The following is a 19,902-nucleotide window of genomic DNA, read 5'->3' as shown; positions in this document are numbered from 1 at the left end:
CACATTTGTGAAAGCAGAAAAAAGCCTGGCTCAGTATTAAATGTTTGACAGTACTCGACAAAGTTGAAGACAAGTTGTGGGTCGGATGAATCTTGACTGCTTTTCCAAACCACACAACAGGACCAGGCATGCTCTCTATCTAAGGTGAGGATCATACAGTAGCAGTATGGAGCTGAGGGAATGTGTTGTTTCTATGAATGTACGGGAAGAAAAGAAGGAAGTGAGAATTTGGTAAATTAAAGAGTTTCAACAAAAAAAAAGCCGTTATAGAATAAGAAATTTTAATCTATATATGCACACAGGGAATATAGAATATGTACAGTATATGGAGCTGAATTTATAGATGTTAATTTGTGGTTTATTTCTGATTTTCACCATCTGTCCCACTCTACCATTGCCGTCTTGCCTTGTACTGTGGGTTCTGTCCCTGAACTACAATCCAACTCAAGTGCCCTCATTGAAATTACGGAAGTCAGGTGTAGAAAGATTAACGAGACTGTTCAGCTCAGAGTTTTCTAGAAAAATGTGGTAGCATCATGATGATCTTTGTCTACATTATCTACATTTTACAAAAGGAACAAAATAGCAATGAAATCAATGATCTTCTCATGGCCGTCGAAACAGGAATTACAGATCCAGCAGAACGTCACGTCTGTGCTATGAGTACCAGTAGTTGAATTTTTCTGTCACGCATGCACCTCGAAATGGTTTTGCATCACATGTATTCAGTCTTGTTTTTATTGATCACTATATCAACCATAACCGACTCAGATGAAGTGTTCATCTGCATCTTCTGACACTTCCTGCTCTGTCACCTTCATCCACTTTGTTTATTCCTCCACTCCTTCCTACCTGCCTTTTCTGTTCCGTGGTTTTTAATCTGCATTTTGTACTCTCTAGCTATGTAAAATATCCAAAAAATGTTGACAGGAAATATCGAATACATTTTGAGAGAATAAACTTTAAAATAAACTCCTGAAACTATACAGGTTGCGTTTATTTATTGACCTTTTCATCTCCTTTGCTAAACTTTGAAATTCAGGTGCACAGTTGTACCTTTGCCAACACTGATTTAATTCTAATCGTTAATTCATTAAGAAAAAGTGCAAGAAAATGTATTTCTGAATAGATTTATTGAGTACAAACAATTAAACAGAGGCATATGTGAAACAAAAGGCATTTTTACTTTGTTGAACAGTCATCTGTTCACCGAGCTAATTTCAGATTAAGACGAGCTGCATATGAACACAGTCAAAATAGACAAAACTGTTGTATTTACATTCCAGTGGCTGTTGGTAAAACAATGAATAAACAGCCTCAAGAGGGCGAGGCAGCCTTAGGCTAGGCTAATTAGATCTCTACTGACAAGTAACAGGCTGAGGATGATCACTTATAACAATACAAAGCCCTGAATAACGGTTCATTTCGATCTTTACAAACTCAATAGGTGTATGCCTGCAGCAGAGCACACAAATTATCATTTTTCTTCAAAACAAATAAGCCAGAAGATGCATACAAGAGATATTTTCAGCATACTGTATTGCTTATCATTACTCAATTTTCCACATCGAGGCCTAACAGAGCCCGCCAGGACTTACTCTGCTTCTACATTTACCCCTTTAACAACACTCATTTACATGTATACTTTTTGCATTTTGCTGCCAGCAGTAATCTATCCGCCAAGCTACGGCTTCAACAAAAACAAATTATGCTTTTCATCATCAGATATTATCGTTTTACTGTAGCTCTGATGTGAAAACTGGCTATTTACAGAACAGATGCAAGAGGAGGTGTTTGTGGTACGACGGCTGTTACAACACAACCATTGACCACGTACAAGACATTGACAAGGTTCCTGCACATTGTTCCCATTGTTTACTATATTTCAAACTTTTCTGGACTAATTGTTCAAATTTGCAACATCCTTTGGCTTTTTCATTATGACAAAGCTTCTGTATAGTGACCTTATGACATGTGAAACCAGCACATAACTGATACAAGAAACGACAGTGGATTGAATGTACATCCATCCATATACTTCAGGACTACACATTTGTTTTTCACATTTTAACGGACTGTGCAATTATCAAACTCGGGGAAATTAATTTTCCAGACATTTAATTGTGTAGGAACCCTGCATAGACTGTAAATCTCCTCTTGGGTGCTATAAATCTCTATTAACCAGGAAGTAAAGAATGAAATTAGATGAACAGAATGACTATAGGCAATTAATAAAAACAGCAACAGTGTGTTTGAGTATTTAAACCAACACTGTTGTGACAGAGTGGAAAAAAACTCAAGAGACACTAAACATGAAGTACAGCAGTCGATCCACTGATGACAAATCTGATCATGGAAATAATCTACTGTTGTTTCTCATACTCAATATTGTTATGAAGTAAACTAGATGCGTTGGAGGAGGTAATGATGAATATTCCTCATGATGTTTACTGACCCTCCTTCACATTTGAAGGACATTTGTAGTGATTGCTATATGTTCATTTCTAAACACCAGGTCAGTGCCTTATAATTTTCTTGAAAATAGTTACAATAACCTTGATATCCCATCAGTCAGAAAATTATAAAATAACATTTAATTGCTTTCATTCAGGGGTAGGTGCTTTAAATTCCAGCATGAAAAGATTTGTCATGACTCCCTTCAAAGCACAACATTTGATTTTTTTTTTTTTGAAATAGCTTTTACAACTGAAATGGCATAAATGACATGCAAAAAAGTGTTAAAAAAAAGACAACTTTATTCGCAAGTTATTTCTGCTTGATAAAGAATATTTAAATAAGTATATCATCTCAAAATAATACACATGATACAGTTAACTTAATTACATATTGAACCAATAATTTGACTAAGATGTATCTGTTTCAGGCCAAAGTCAGTGATTTAAGATTAAACTAGATGCAGCTGTACCCCCGCCCTCACTATTGGTACATGACCAACTGGGGAGGATACATAAATTAATGCCGTGGTGATATCTTTCTAAAAATACAGCTAATCAGATCTATTTAAAACAGACATAGTTCATAGTTCTTAAAAGGCAAAACAGAGAAACCGAGAAAGAAAAAGCAGCTGACCTGTGCTTCCCTTCCTTAAGAATGCTGAGATATGATACAACAGACCTGGTAAATATTTGGTTTTAAACAGCAGTGATTGGCAGTCAGGCACTTTCTCTTTGGTGCAGTTTCTGATGCCTTCACTGCTTCTCAAAGTCCAGCATGACTATGAATACATGTGTTAAAGGGTGTACTGGTGGTTTGACAGAAGGGGCCAATTTGTAAAATGTCTAAATGTCTTCTATTTACATCTTAGTGCAGTAAAGGCTAGCACACTGCTGGCAAAAAACATTCTCCCTGACTGAATTTTCTTTTTCATGTCAGAGTGTGGGTTCGTGCATGTACGCAAGTAGGCTGTGTGTATGTATGTGTATGTACGTGTATGTGTGTGTGGTGACAGAGGCTCAAGGTTGATGGATAAAACTGGCAGAAGCAGAATTCCTTGTCTAGTTGATGAGCTTGTTGGCTCTCTGGTTCGCTTCATCAATGCGAACTTTGTTCATGTCCGCCTGAAAAGAAGAGAAGAAACAGGTTGTCATCACAAGGTCTACCATTTTTGACTTTAAAAGGCACTCAATTGCATTTGCTAGTTGAAATGGGAATTAAAATTGCACAAAGTTTCATGAGTAAAACACTTCTTTCTGACACTGCACAGGTAATCCTCCTCCCAATACCCCTTTTAAATTCAAGGAAAAAAAAAAAAAAGGTAGCTGATGTGTCACAACCAAAAAAATCTGAAGTGTTATAGGTTATAATTCTTATACTCTTACCTTATCATTGATGCGGTCAATCTGTTTGTTCTGCTTGTCTATCTCGTTGCCCATGTCCACAGCCATATTTTTCAGGTTGCCAATGATGCTTCCAACTGCATCCAGATTCTCCTCCATCTCATCCTCGCGTGCATCATTGGTTATCCTATAGCACAGTCGTAAAATTAGTTTTATTTTGGCTACAGGTCATTTCTAAATTAACACCATGCTTCTGACAACATTATGGTTGTTGTCAGAGGAAACAAAACCACCAGGACAAAGATGTGACCCTCACCTCTTGATGTATGGACCTGAGGGTGCTTGGGCGTTCACCTGGCCGGCCTGGCCGTTGCGAACTCCTGAGGGCTGCCTTGAGACTACTCCTGAACCGTCGGCGTTACCTTCGGCGTCACCTCCTCCGGTACCCCAGGTGCGCTTGTATCGTGAGTCGTGCTCGATAGACGTCACCCTGGAGGAAAAACAGAAAGTCAGCGAGGAAATCCGGAAGTGTTTAAAATAAAAATGAGAAGAAAGTTAAATTAAATACACTGAACTGTCGATAAAAGCATCCACATGAGGTTTAAAAGGCTACAAGTCAGCTATGACTACGCTCACATGTGTCACACTCATAAAGAAGTTAAAAAAAGATTCCCTACCTTATCTTTAGGTAATCATCAAAGAATCCGCTCCTCCAATGTGAAAGCATTTTGGAAAGATTTTTTTTCTCATGTTTAGAACCAGAAATGATCTTACAACGAACACACACTGACACTTCATATCGATATGGTTTGACGGAGAGAGTTTTAGGTATGCTCAGCACAGAGCGCTGCACCTGTCATGTTAAGAACTCGGTAGGAATACTGTTACGTTCCCTACCCATTCATAAACCACTGGGAATGCTCGCACAGTGAATCAGCATTATTTTGACCATAAAATGCACATCTGACAAGCGAATGTGTAATTTTCTTGTCTTTCCATGTCACACTCTCTGCTATTACCAGCCCCATTTGTGAATGAGGCTGCAGTTTATGTTGTTTTTATGCAAAATCCACCTGACAGATCAGAGTAGCGTCACTGAAGCGTTCAACCTCATGATAATAGAGTTGCAGAGTGGGAGAGGCCACTGGTTCCTGAAGTGTTTTTCTCAGTTCTGTATTCCCATTTCAAAGTTTTCTTGTAATAATATCCTGAACGTTGCACAGAAACAGGATTGTGTATACATTCCTATATGTTTATGTTATGGCTGCCAGTTTTAATTATTTTGACTTTGCTTCTGAGAAATCATGTTTGGCATGAAGGACAGCTCTAAATGCTACAATACTCAAGAGTATCGGCTGCTGTTGCTATGGAGAAGAAGGCATTCAGATACACGGATCAGAGCTGTAACAAATTCAAAGTGTTTTGTTGTTGCAGCTGGGAACTAAACACAGGACCATGGCTGCTGAATTCACCCAAAATTGACCCAATATCCGAAAGTAAATTAACTGAAACTACAGATTGTATTATTGGTTTTCTCAGTATGTAATCTTTAGCTTCCGCCCACTGGTGGCAGTGCTCAGAAGAGAATTTTAAGGTCAGTGACTGTATGTTTCTTGCCAAAATGCTATTTGGGAGTCGTTGTTAACTTTTCACCTTACTTTGTTATGTATACATCTTTTGTACTGTTTATTCCTCTGTTTCAAACCCTATCAAAGCTGTAGAAGTGCTCCTCACATTGTCTATGAAGAAAATGAATGGGATTGTTACGTCTGGTGCTCAGGGGCCTGCATAAAAAAAACTCCTCCCACTTTGCAGTTCTACACATGATGTAAAAAATAAACATATCAAAAACAAAATATACTAATGATCAGACTTAAGTAGTTTTATACAGCTCCTTGCTTGTTTGCTCTACACTGCTAATAGCTATCATTGTAAGGCTCAACCACAAGTTTTTGTTAAAAAAAACCAGCAACATACTTGTTCCATGAATAATCAAGATACAAACAAGCAAAACAGCAGAGAAAGCATGATAAATATTCTCTCCCAGCTGCCGATAAATAAGTGTTGCACAACCAAAAATCACAACAGTGATTTTTTGGGAGCCTTCACCGGGGCTGAGAGTTCAGTGTACCTGTCACAGGGGCAGACACAGAGACCGCAGCACTTAGAGAGGTCAGTCAGGTTTTTCTCAGCCTGTTTCATGTCCTGGTTGATCTGGTCCAAGCCCTCCTCCACATTCCTCAGTTGCTCTGAAACACACAGACAGGCACATCGCACCACGTCAGAGTCTCCCCCTTTTTTGTATCTACATATATCTTATAGAGTAAGAATGTTTTGTTTTGTTTATTGCCTTTATTTATCCGTTTTTAGAATAGATATAATTAAAGTTTAATGATCCCTATGAGGGTTCTTAAATTGGGTCAATAACTGGGTCATTGCAGCAGCAAAAAAAATAGATACAGATAACAAAAAAAAGAGAATATACTGAAAAATTTTCAAACAGGGAACACAGCACGAACACATAAAGTTACATACAGACAAGTGACTGGTCCTGAGAAAAAACTAAACAAAACATAAAACAAACCAAAAACCACTAACACACTAGTTTGACCGGCAATATTTAGGGATGCACAATAACCAATAAGAAATAATTTCCATGAACATTCTGGTTGATACTGATACACAATCAAATAAATGCTTTTAGTTGCTGTTGTAAAGTCTGGACTTTACCAAATGTATTGGAACAGATGCAAACATGTAAAAAACTGTTCTGCTTTAATACTTCACACAACAATGTTTCTAAGTGCTCGCAGTCACATGAGGAAGTCAGCAAAAATTTAATTTAGGAGCATAACAGCATAGCATAGCATAACAATGATTCAAACATCTTTGTCCTTGAAATTTTTCTATAGTAGACATTTTTTTGACAGCTTTCTTGTACAATCCTGACTGCCAAATGTGAATAAAAGCTTCTGTAGATATTAAAAACAGAGAATATGTTCCCTTCAATCAATAAATGTCTTGCAAAGTTGAAATGTGAAAGTTATTGAAATGAAAAAAATGTCATGAAAATATTGACATCTGGTTGATTTTAACTGCGACAAAGACTCAAAAATATGAAAAAAGAGAGAAAGCAATCTGATGCACAAGGACGTGTTTCAGTGTATTTTAGAAAAATCCCAAGTTTGTAAATGGTAAATGGTAAGTGGACTGTACTTGTATAGCGCCTTTCTAGTCTTCCAACCACTCAAAGCGCTTTTTACACTAAGAATCACATTCACACACATTCATACGCTGAATGGGTACAGGGGCTACCATGCAAGGTCCCAACCTGCGTATCAGAGGAAGCTAACCATTCACACACATTCATACAGTGATGGCACAGCCATCAGGGGCAATTTGGGGTTAAGTGTCTTGCCCAAGGACACATCGGCATGTGGACTGGAGGAGCCGGGAATCGAATCGCCGATCTTCCGATTAGTGGATGACCCGCTCTGCCTCCTGAGCCACAGCCGTCCGCCCGTTTGTAGATGGTAATAGTATTAGCATGAGATAGTAAATGTCATCAGTCACTTACAGTTAGTTTCCTTTGAAAAATGTGAAAAAAGTGATTCTCTTAACTTAACCATTAACATTCACTGTCTTGGGGATGCCACAGGAAAAAAAGAAAAGAAAAACATTTAAGAAGTAAAAGAAAATATGATTTAATGAGTTGGAATTAAGACGCCAGGAGGAAACATATGCATTAAACCTGGCAGTTTTTATGTTGTATATCTACCTCCTTGCTGGTCCAACATCACCATGGTGTTGACGCCGGTCTGTTTGCTCTGAAAAGACAAGAGTCACACAAATTCAGAACCAATAAAAAGACTAAAAATTGATTAATATAATATGAAGGATGGAAATGATCAGGGTTGAATATATTTTAGGATATTGGATGGGATGTTAGGATGTTGGATACATTTGTTTTGATAAAAAAACTTTTTATGAAATTAATTTAAACATCTTTTCCAACTTAAATGCAATCATTTATATACGTATAACAGGAAAACGTGATTTATGACTAAATTGTGACCCATGTCATCTGCTAAAATCAGCATATATTGCTACAATCTTCCTAAATCCAACCCAGGTACAACATGGACACACTTTCCAGTCAATAAAAACAGGACTACATGTGTGTTTTGTGCCAGAAGGAGCAGCAAATTGTCAAAGTCTCACCTCCTCTGCCATCTGCAGCATCCTCCGTGTGCTTTCCAGTGACTGGGGACAAAAAAAAAAAAACAGGAGGTGTTAGTGAATAATGAGAAGTGAGAAAATTTCTTACCCAAAAGTAATTTTCACAGATAATAAGGGACTGGTTATGAGTGCATTCGCACCTCAGATTTTTCTATGGCCAAAAACAGTTGATACATTGTTGTGTCAAAACAAATGTGACCTGAGTCTCTTGAGTTTTATGTATTAACATATTTTTCCTGGAGATAGGAAAAAGTTCATTTTGTTTATGTTTGGGACAGATGGACCAATGTCAAACTCAGACAAAGTTTTACATTTATCTGGCTTCTATCTGGACTTTGGTTTTTCTAGTTATTTTCCAACAAACCGATCGATAGGTGTGAATGTTGCCTTAAGAGGCGGAGAGATCAGAACAGAAGAGAACAGAAGGGAATTAAAAAGGAGACAATAAGATGAGAGCAAGATAAGAGGGATAAGGAGAATGGAAAGATGCACATGATAAGAAAAAACATGCAGGAAGCGACACCATTAATATTCATAAAGATATGAAAGTAGATGGCAACAAGTCTATAAAACCAGAGGGTAAAGCTATAAGATCATATCACTGTGTGCCCACACTTTGCCTGAAAATAGCTTTTATACTGTGGTTCTTATTATTTACTTCTGTGTCTGAATTATGTTTTCTCTGCTCCTGTCCATACTGTGATACTGTGATACTGCATATAATTTGGGATTCTAGTTATTAAAACATCATGATACAGGTTTTTTTTAACATCATGATTTGGTTTCCTGCTCTTAGGTTATTTTAATTATTGTTTAGCCTGACAATTATTTTCATGATTAATTATTTGGTCTATAAAATACCAGGAAATAGTGAAAAATGCCCATGATGATGTATTCAAATTGCTTTTTTTGTGTGACCAACAGTTTCAAAAATAAATTTTATTCAGGTTACTGTCACATGCGATAAAGAAAAGCGGGAAAATCTCATAACTGGCATTTTCGCTTAAAGCATTATTATACTATTAATTGATTGTCCAAATAGTTGCTGATTCATTTCTGATGATCACCTTCAGCTCTCGAGCTTATTTGACCGTTCAAACTTAGAGAAATGACCGATGATAGTATCTCGGTCATTATGTCCACACTGCTGCTGATTTTCAGTTTCAATTTTATCGTTTAAGGTGAAAATCAATAGCTGTCCCCCAAAAAATGTCATTACATATAAATAATATTTTGTTAATATCAGCCAGCTCTACTTTCCACCACTGAGCTGAAATAATTTGCCATTTATCATTTTTGTCATTAAAAAAAAAAAAACAAAACAAAAAAAACAAAACAAAAAAAAACTTCATTGGGTCCAGTTTCATATATGTGAATATTTGCTGGTCTGTTGGTCAAGACAAAACAAGCAATTTGAATGTGTCACTATTTTCTGGCATTTTATAGACTGGATGATTAATTGATAAAATAATTGACGTATTAATCATAAAAATAGTTGCAGCATTAGCCCTTTTTTTTTTGTTAAATTATATGATGCTTGATTTGACCACACTTATATCTGGAATACATCTAGGCTGCATAGAGACGTGATGTGACAACTTCAAAAATTGGTTAAAAAATGGGATATTTTTGATGTCCAGAACATTATATGCGTCCGGTCCATTACGACATTAAACGCCTCACTAGAACTGCAAGCATGTCCACAAACTGTGTCATGTAGTTACATAAATAAAACCTTGTCACTGTGCCACTCTTTGTGACCAAGTCACATGGGTAAAAGGTACGAAAGTTAATCTGCAGCACGACACAGACACAAAAAGTGTTGACGACGAGCTGGAATGCAGTCAGTTCAGGTGAGTTACGCCTTTGTGTCTCTATTAATAGCAAGTAAGCGCTGTACAGAGAGCGGGGCATCCAAAGGAGCGAAGCGCAGAAGCAACTCGGGGGGCATGACTCCTTTGTTACCATCACTAAAGAACTGTTAACAAGAGAGAGGAAGAGTGGAGACCATATTTCTCATTCTCTCTGTGTTGTGTTTGCTCTGAATACATTAATCAGTGAGTTGAGAAACAGACAAACATGGAATTGGCGAGAGCGATGTGTTGAGCTCAGCCAGGTTTCTGTTGGCTTAGCCAGAACATCACTTGGGTGGATAAACATTACATTATGTCTCCTAAAATCCTTGAACTTGGCTAATTAAGCCTGAAATTGCACTCTTAGCCAAATTTTCCAGATTGGGGTGTTGTGAGAAATCTTTGAGATGCAGACAATGGTGTGGTATTTTTATCATTTGTTTGGGATGGCTCAAGGGGGACTACAGTTAGGCGAGGAACATGCAGGTTCCAGAAAACTACAGAAAATATGCAGGTTTTTCTACCACAAAAAGAATAAATCACACTATGGGTATTAACGGGCTGCAGTAAACCAGGATGCTTAGGAAGTATCACACAAACAATACATTTAAATAACGTGTGGAAGACATTTTTAGGTACTGGAGATTGAAAAAAGGCCTTGAAATTGTGTGAGAGCTAAGGTTAGACAGTCTTCTCTTATCATTTAAAAACTCTGATGTTGCCCTGATACACTGCCAGCCATGCTCTGAGTGTTTCAGGTATGAATTGTTACCCAAAGCAAGGCTGTAAAGTAGCATTAGCAGAAGGAGGATCCTCTTTCTGATCCTCCTAAGATCAGAATGAGACAGATGTCAGTCAGTCAGTCAGGCAGCAGTGGAAGGAAGAAAGAGAAAAGAAAGGAAGATTGTGGGTTAAGTCAGTAAACACATATAGAGAGAGAGAAAAAAAAACAAGAGAAAAGAGGAGAAAAGACACACAATTAGTACAGTCAAAATTAGAGGAAGGTGAAGTGCACAGCTACGAGCGCAGCTAGAGTAAGTTAATTTGCCTCCATTTGAATCAGATGGCTGATCATATGATGCCCTGGAGTGCTGATTAAACAATTATCTCCTTGATAATAAAACGCTTAGATATAGCTGACAACATTCAAACTGTCAAAACCACAGAGGGGTAAGGGAGCTATCAGGCTAAATTAGGCGTAAAGCCTTACACACTTCCTATTAATGCCTGGCTTAATAATCAACTGTGAATGCAATGAATCTAATCACACAGCCCTTTGCTCCTCCAGTGCTTTGTTGCAGCAACACCAGTATTACATGATTGTGTGTGCTCTGTCTTTCCTACTGATGCTTTTCCGACTAAGCCAAAATTTGCTTTAAAAAAAAAAAAAAAAAAAAAAAAAAAGCATGGATATTGACAGTGATTACTCCATGATGATAATGACAAATCTTGATTAATTCCCACTGACAATGGCCATGATTAAATTAGATATTTCAATAACACTTATGCGCCAATTACATGATTAACTGAAGACATATAGTTGATTATCTGCATTTTGAATGTTTTACATTAAGTTTTTGTGCTTTGGACATTGAAGGAATAGTTTTACATTTTGGGAAATAAGCTCATTTGAGAGAGTTAGATGAGAAGATATATATAACTCTCATGTTTGTATGCTAAATATGAAGGTAGAGCCAGCAGGCGATTAGCTTAGCTTCTGTTTTCGTATGTATTAAACCAACTAGATAAAATGTGTTGATTAGTGAATTTTAGAGGTTCTGGGAGGCACATTTTTTTTAAAACCTCTGGACGGAGCTTGGCTGGCCTTTTCCTCCCATTTCCAGCCTTCATGCTAAACTAAGCTAAGTGTCTCTTGGCTTTATCTTTATATTTAGTGTACCAACATTGGTGTGGTATCAGTCTTCTGATTCAACTCTCAGCAAAAAAGGAAACAAGTTGTATTTTCCTCCTTGAAAGAAACAAACACTGAAACGTAAACCATTCAAAGCTGCAACCATGCAGATAATCAACTAAATGTTCCATTAATCATGTAATCTAGTAACAATGACTTCCAGTGGTGATGTTTTCACAGGTGAAAATAAGGAAAACAATTTATTTTAGAGGTCTGTAATTTCTGAATAATTTCCAGGGATGTTTCCTGGAAAGGTTTATGTAATTTGGTACTAATTATTGCCAAAATTGTTTTTCCTTTAATGCTCAATTTAAACCCAAGTTAATAATTGTTCAATATTTGTTTAATCTTGGAAACATTATCCCTCAGATATGTTGAATTGCTTGCTTGCCTGTATACAAATTTGCCATTTTTGCATGTTCAGCTCACTTGCTGTACATCGACTAAAAGAACCTATAATCTCTGAAAATTACTGACCCATAAAATAAAATATTACTGAGAAAAGTATCAAAACATCTGTAGAAATTTCTCCACTGTCCATCTGTACGTTCAGTATGTTCCTAACACTCATTGTTCGACCACGGCTTTTGTTTGTAGCCTTCACATTTTTGACATTTGATACTGAAACATTCTGGGTAGAGTATCACAATGAGAGAATGACGGAGTGAGACAGACTCTGTTTGTGTGACTCAGTACCTCGTCAGTCACTGCGTTGGCCCTCAAGGTCATCTCTTCCACAGTCATGTCGTCCATGTTCTTGCTGTCTTGTCTGGAGGCTCCTCCTGCGGCACCGAGCTCAATATTCTGCGGCCTGCAAAATTGGGCAGAGTTCAAAGATTACTCAGTAACACCACGTCAGAAAGGCATCAATTACCATAAAACTCTGTGACATACAGTTACTGCAGGCCAACCCCCCCCCCCCAAAAAAAGATGTTCTATGACCATACAAGACCAAAAAGAAAATTACACACCAAACACTGCTGGCCAAAGAGTGAACTGGATTAACTTTGAGAGGGATTATAGCATCATAAAGACTCCATCAGTAATGGAACAATTGGTTGATCAGCAGAAAAACAATTGATATATTGATATATATTTACTATAGCCTGATTGATACTGGGTTCTGAGGCCAAAACTAATATTTTAGAATTTTAAATGTCTGCTGATAGTAATTTTTGAACAGAATTACAAAACTGAATAAAAGCAAGTGACCAAGACTTGAACTGCTCAAAATGTTTACAGTTGAAAAACAACAAACTATGTAATGGAGACACTACATCTAAATTACCTCTGGTATCATATACAGTATCTGGCATTTCTGTACAGCAACTTCTTGTTAATAGTCTGCTGACATATTCTCTATGATAAGCTAATATATGTCAATATGCGCTCTAATTTTTATAATCAGTTAACAGTTAAAGGTTCTATATGTAGGAATCAGAAATTCCTTCTCGTTAGTGACATCTGTGGCCGTTAAATGAGCTGCTGTCAACATCACGCAGAGACTAATGAAGGTGATGTCTTTTTCTTTGCTTATAATTCTCATATTTACATTAAAAGATCTCTACTGTCTTGTTTTGCGCCGAGTTTCAGCGAAGCAAAGCGTGTTTCTAGTCGGATAGCACCGTTTTTGTTGTGTTGTTGTGTGGTTATGCCAGTCGTTTGTCGACATTAGCGAGAGAGAGGTGCAAGGCACTTGAGAGCGTGCAAAAATGTAATTTCTGTTGGATTTTCGGGAAAAATCTGGCCAGAGTCCTTCACATAGAAATCAGTCCACAAGCTGTTACAGACAACCGACAAAGTCAGGGAAGGTCTCATTTTTTACATTACATTACTACCCATTCACTCATTAGCAATAAAAAACGATTAATACATGTAAATTGCTTCACAATTCTAGTTATTGAACCTTTAAGGACATTTATACCAAGTGAGAATACCAAACACTTGCTGGTTACAGCTTCTGAAATGTGATGTTTCTTTGCTTTTCTCTCTCTTTTGTCTCAAATCATGACAAATTTCAAACTTTTCTTTGTTTCCTGGTCAAACAAAAAATGCAAATTGGCTCTGAAGGGAGTTTTTAACTATTTTTTGACATATTATAGACTCAACAAGTTAATCGTTAAATTACTAATATTGATATGATGAAAACAACCAGTAGCGCTACATAAAATTCTGTAATTTTAAACCCTTTGTATGCCGTGTGTCTCAACTGAACAGCAGTCCATTCTTGTCCCAAACAGTGCATAAAAATGACATTTATCCCAGTGTTGCCTTTCTAACAACGTACATCTGAAGGCCTTTTCAGTGACATAAACCCAAAATGTTTCGCTTTGTAAAACAGGGTGGAAACACAAAGCAGAATCTAGATTCTAAACCTTACAGGTACCTAAAGGTTATCAGTTGTTAACTTCCCATAGTGGAAAAGGCACACATCCAGTGCCACCGCACTAATCAGGGCTCGGTGCCGTATACCATATGTATGTTCATGTCACTCATATGGAGAGGGAAGAAAAAGATGCAAAACCTAAACAAATCAGACTATTTTCCTGCCCCTGAAGGATTGGTAGGAGTCTGCTCACATACATCAGGTTTGCTGATAAAGGAAACAAAAGTCAGTTTCAGTGATGAAGTAAAACTATCTTTTTGTGAGCCTAGAGCAGTTCCTTGTTGGTGTAAAGCTTAGCTGCAGTATGGCTAGCAGAATGTATGCTAAAAATGAGGGAACATAGATAAGGAGGCTGTGATAGGGAAATGGGAATCGTGAGATTTGATGGTGGTAACTGCCAGAAGGGTGAAAAACATTACTAAGATTTGCTACAACACAAAAAACTAGACTGTAGATCAAAGAAATGACAAAACTTATAACTGTATCAAAATGAATAAAATAAAACAAGATAAAATGACCGGTGGAAAGGTAAAAAAAAAAAAAACCCAAATACCACAGGTGAGAGAAATGTTTAAAAGATATGTCTTACATTATCTTCCACTGATAATATCATGATGTAATGCAAGTTTGTGTTATTCTAGTTTTAAAAAGGTAACATCACAATTAGCCAAGTGACACACATTTCTTCACTGCTTTAACTGAGTAAAATGAACAATTATTGATGACAAATTGAATTATGATCTTTTTCAGAATTCTTGTATGTAAATATTTCCTGAATGTACGAAAAATCATCCAAAAACATCTATACGTTCCATTAATATATCTATAAAGGAAATGAGTCAAGCATGTGACATTTGAGTGTGTTTATATCGCCTAGATCTTTAAAACAGAGCTTCATGATTAAGACTAATATCATACTATCATTAACTTACATGGTGTAAGCCTAGGATGAGCATTGACTGATGATTTTCTCACAGTTTCTGCGTCTCATGTCAACATTATAAGTGCTTTCAACAACAATTCATTTTCAAGGTGAAATGAAAACAGAATAACATTCTATGAAAATTAATCATGAAGACCAGTATCACCAAATATGATTCTTTAAATTCAAGTTCAAGTTTACGTGTCCACTAGTATATTTATAGTCTGGGCATATAGGTTGTCTTACATCATGTGAGATACATTGCGCCGACTTAATTGGCTGAAAGTGGGTGAAAGGTTAAATATAGTTCATTAAAATTCCACTGAAGTGCAACTTTGGTTTCTCAACAATAAACACTGAGCGCTTAAGAAGTTCCTGTGTGATTAACTATAAAACTATTAAAGCTAAAGAGCAAAAGGCTCAGACACTACAGATGAGGTCCAGTACAAAAGACAGAGTGCTCATGTGACGATGCGATTCATGATATTATCCCGATAATCATCAAAATATGCTTCAAATTCTTAAAAATGGCGCTACAACATACTGGAATCACTTTACCTTACATTTTGTTAAGAAACTAATTCACATCACAGATAGGACACATCATCTTTTTTTAGTGAACATCCTTTTTAGTGACAAACAAACAAACAATGACTGGAAAGATGTAGGCTCCACCTTGTGGCAATTAATCAATAAATCAATATAGGACTGTACGTCGTTAGCGAGCTAGACAGCTTTTCCAAGTCACTAATGTGACGATATTCATATTAATGCTGATTCACGATTATCCTGATAATGTCAATTCACCACAATCAACTTATCATGTTGAGTGAGTCATGAGTGTCTTTTTTTTTTTTTTTGAAATCGTGGTTCACGATAAAATCTTTTATCATCCCATCCCTACTTCTCACAACAGACACCCCACAATGTGATGCACTAAGTCACGTCCACATTTTAAAGCTCAGTGCAGGCTCAAAATTTAGATTTCATGATCTTGCACAATATGTACAACTGCAGAGCGGGGATAACGCAAGCATTTACTGTGAACCAGTGGCAGGAAGTGTTGATCGAAGCTGACCACTGAGCGCCACATGTTGTGAAATTACATTTTTTATGCTTTCAGATTGGTTTTAGATATCGCAAAAGGAGGACTGGACTTCAACAGAGTTCAGTCGAAGTACGGAAGATGAAAGCAGATCAGGATAAAAATCCTTCTATGTGTTAGAGGATTGTAAGAACAGAGGAATACAGAAAGAGAGAATACTGTAGCAGTGCTCTCCACTGAGGATGTTGCTGCAAATGCTGTCAAAGACTCTGGATGGTTTCTCAATTCATGAATACGACTACTCTGACAAGCAGAAGCAGTTAGTGGGGACACAATTTGAGTAATAAATGTGGTTTTATTGTGTTTTTCAAGGTAATCTATTTGCTGTTTTGTTTTAGTTCCCTAATTCTAAATCATAACATTAAAAGCTAATCACTGAATGGTTTAGCAATCTGATTCATGCATTTAGTGGCCTTAATGCAGTCCAGCATCGCAGGATGTACTGGAATGACGGGTGTAATGGCGGCGTCGGACAAGCATTGCTGCACAAGGTGTCATGAGATTGAGTCATAAAGTCATAAGCAAAGAATTAAACTTGTTTTTCTGTGATGTAGACAATCTACACTGTCAAAGAAAGAGACAGTTAACCGTAAACACACTGTTGTTTATTCCAAGTCAAGAGTCTTTAGATACCAACATTCAGGAAACACTGCTTACAGTAATTCCCCTATCCTTTTTCTCTTTCTTTCCTGTCCTCCTCTTTTCCTTTGGAGTTCATTTGACATTTTCCTGTTTTGCAAATAACCCCTGAACTTTAAGTTCCCTTTCAAACCTGCAGCAACTAAACATCCTGTGGAAAAAAAAAAAAAAAAAAACTGGGAAAATGGATAGTCTACTTGGCAGACAGTTCAGAGGATTTAATGTTGTTGACTCTGCATTTTTTCTGTTTTTGGAAAGAGGGCACTTGGTTCACACAGGATTGACTGCTTTTTCTAGCTGATTATTGGACTTGGCCAGACACTGATGTGAGTTTACAACTGTAACACTGAATGAAGACTCATTCAGACGTATTGCGCACTTCTGAAATGCCAAGCCACAACAAGAGCATATGAACATGTCAACACTAGAAGGTCAATTACATGTGCCAGTAAAGCAGACCTCTGTATAGCTGGATATTTATCCACATAACTCAAGTGATGAGAAGCTTACACTTATGGATAACACAAATGGATAAACACTACTTGTTTCTTATGCAGTTTGAGCCCTATATTTTCACACCTAACACTAAATAACAGGTACACAAAGCTGACACCACACCACCATGTCTTCACAGCCACAAGAAGAATAATTTAACAAGCCTTAAAGAGGACATACCCACTCATGCTGTCTTGACTGTGTTTTCTTCACCGCACCAACAGCAAGTGTTTAAAAGCAAGAGCTCCTACAGGGAAACACATTTCTTGTTCTTCTACCCAAACCTGTTCCTCCAGCTTTAACTCCCAGCACACACTGACGTCTTTGCTTATTCCTATCATATGTACTTATTCATATCCTCCTTCTTGATCTTTTTAGGATTCAAACACAGAAGCCATTTTTTTGCCCCCCTCCCCCTCCAGCCACCTCTCCTGTTGAGTTTTGTATGTTGTGGACAAGGTGGTTGACTGATAATGCTGACCTGTGTACATAAACAAACCACAGGACCGATGACATCATGCTGTGCAGGGGGAAAAAAACCCTGAACCATGAACCTTTATTTCTTACAGAATATGATTTAAAGCGGATAAAAACAAGCGTCCACCGTCTTCACCAAAACTGCCAATCAAAAGTGAAGACATCGGAGAAAACACAGCTGATAATTAATCATTTCCGGCGTGTCACATTTTTAATAGCTGCAATGCTGTGGCTACACACCTGACCTTGGTTATCTCGTAAACAATGGAGGAAAGTTGAGTGCTTAGCAACTATTTAACGTCGGTCACCTGATAAACAGGTGACGTTAGGGTGAAAGAGTAAGAGGACCCAAAAACATGAAAAACAAGAGCAGTCTCCCACACCCAAGACACCAAAGTTGTGGCAGTAAAATTTCCCCCAAAGTAACACTTTTAAACATAAAGAAAGGGTGAAAAAACAGAAAACTGTGTCAAACAGTCGGTCAAAGCTGGTAATAGTTTCCTTACATTGTTTAAAAAGTTGCTCTTGTTGTTCTCAAGTTGTTGTAAATAACGTTACAGCAGGATCCGGGAGCAACTTAGCTGGTGTGCTAGCTCGCTAGTTCCGCTTTCCTGTCAACTACACAACGCCGCCACCCAAATAACTATGTTGAGAGGAAAAAGCGAGAGAGATATTTATCTAGGGAGTTGATACTTACAGTTAACCCTCCTTGTTTCGAAAAAATGACCTCGCAACCCCTCCTTCTTTACGGTATGTGAACTTGACTCTGGCAACTTCTGGATTCCTTCAGTGGTTCCAACGTCTGGCTGCCCGAAGTGTGTCGGTTGGTGCCTTTACGTGCTGTCGGAAATATCACGATTCCAAACCCGAGCTAATGTAAGCGAGTTTTACCTACTTTCCTTTGTTATTTTACTTCAATACAACAATAAGGTAAAAGGTAAAAAAAAAATACAAAAAAAGGCAAAAATACCCACAAAGCACTCGTAAAGCAAGGTGGCCCCTGTCAGATAAATTATGTAGTGTATTCTAGGATTATTATTGGTAATGCATTAAAGGAAAGCAGCATTTTAAAAGACGGGTTCACATGTTTTCAAATTTCTCTTAAAGCAATAGTCAGGTGCCCAAATTAACACTGAAATAGGGGTTTCTTGCCACATTCATCCCTCATGTTCATACTGTCCATTAGATGATCATTTAATTTCAATGCATTTACAATCTAAGTGATGGGACCCAAAATCCACATACCACCTGTGCAAAAATGTATTTAGAAGTTTATCTGAAGCTAATATGAAGCTTCAGTCGTCCAAATTAGTCAAATCAAGTGGATATCTTTCAACGTTACAGTCTTTTTAGAGCCAAAGTCCCTCTTTTTTCCACTATACTTCCACCGCAGCTCCATGGGGAAACCCAAAGAGGGAATTTTTTATGATAAAAAGACTGTAAATGTGGCAGATATCCACTTGATGTGACTAACTCAGACTGCTGAAGCCTCATAGAAGCCTCAGGTAAATGTTTAAATGCATTTTTGCACAAAATGACTGTGTAGACACGCAGTGGATTTTGGCCCCTGTCACTTACATTGAAAGGGGATCTTTCAATAGCCAGTATGAACAGGGGGAATGATTACAGTGAGGAAAACCTCTATCAGTGTTCATATGGTCACCTGAGTGTTGTTTTAAGACAGACTTGAAAAATTGTGAACCTGGCCTTTAATATAGTTGGTGCTTGATATGGTGGAGCAATTTCACTACTAGTGTTGTTGGATGGTCTATTGAAATCTACCTTACAAGCTTATAGCCTATGTTTTGTATGTAACATCTACATCTGCAAAGCAACTAGTATCGGTTGCTGTCAGACAGTGTAGTGGAGTAAAAAGTGCAATACTTCACTCTGAAATGCAGCAGAGTAGAAATGAAATGTTCTTGGTCACTTTTCATCACTGCAGATGTGGTAGGAACCATGAAGCTAGTTGATGTAATTTTATTGTGTGGTAAGTAAATGATAACCATGGCAATACGTTTATATTTTCATTTCTCCTTTTTTTTGTTTTTGTTTTTGTGAAACTCATAATGGGTTT

At 37.4% G+C, this 19,902-nt stretch overlaps 1 protein-coding gene across 2 annotated transcripts; it reads right to left on the bottom strand.

The window, feature by feature from the left end:
• Window positions 1-693: 693 nt before the first annotated feature.
• LOC122998449 (synaptosomal-associated protein 23-like) lies at window positions 694-18,666 on the bottom strand. 2 transcript variants are annotated; one of them, XM_044375358.1, is made up of 8 exons: window positions 18,523-18,666; window positions 12,498-12,612; window positions 8,019-8,060; window positions 7,576-7,624; window positions 5,929-6,046; window positions 4,114-4,287; window positions 3,840-3,984; window positions 694-3,578 (listed from the first exon to the last, which is right to left on the bottom strand). In XM_044375358.1, exons 2-8 carry the CDS (start codon window positions 12,552-12,554, stop codon window positions 3,516-3,518), a joined length of 648 nt encoding a protein of 215 aa, XP_044231293.1. In that variant the 5' UTR covers window positions 12,555-12,612; window positions 18,523-18,666; the 3' UTR covers window positions 694-3,515. The 2 variants fall into 2 exon arrangements, with proteins under 2 accessions (XP_044231293.1, XP_044231292.1); XM_044375357.1 differs by lacking the exon at window positions 18,523-18,666 and adding an exon at window positions 18,332-18,452.
• Between the last annotated feature and the right edge of the window lie 1,236 nt (window positions 18,667-19,902).

Source organism: Thunnus albacares, chromosome 15 (assembly GCF_914725855.1).
Source record: "Thunnus albacares chromosome 15, fThuAlb1.1, whole genome shotgun sequence".
Classification (NCBI taxonomy): Eukaryota; Metazoa; Chordata; class Actinopteri; order Scombriformes; family Scombridae; genus Thunnus; species Thunnus albacares.
Note: the sequence above shows the minus strand (reverse complement) of the source record. Positions and strands in the feature narration are given on the sequence as shown.

What these genes read in the sequence shown, in the direction of transcription:
- LOC122998449 (XM_044375357.1), bottom strand. An exon ending in TGTGTCTGCCCCTGTGACAG is followed by an intron (nt 4,288 to 5,928) that starts GTACACTGAACT and finishes TTTTTCCTCCAG; the next exon opens with GGTGACGTCTATCGAGCACG. An exon ending in TTGACCGCATCAATGATAAG is followed by an intron (nt 3,579 to 3,839) that starts GTAAGAGTATAA and finishes TCTTCTTTTCAG; the next exon opens with GCGGACATGAACAAAGTTCG.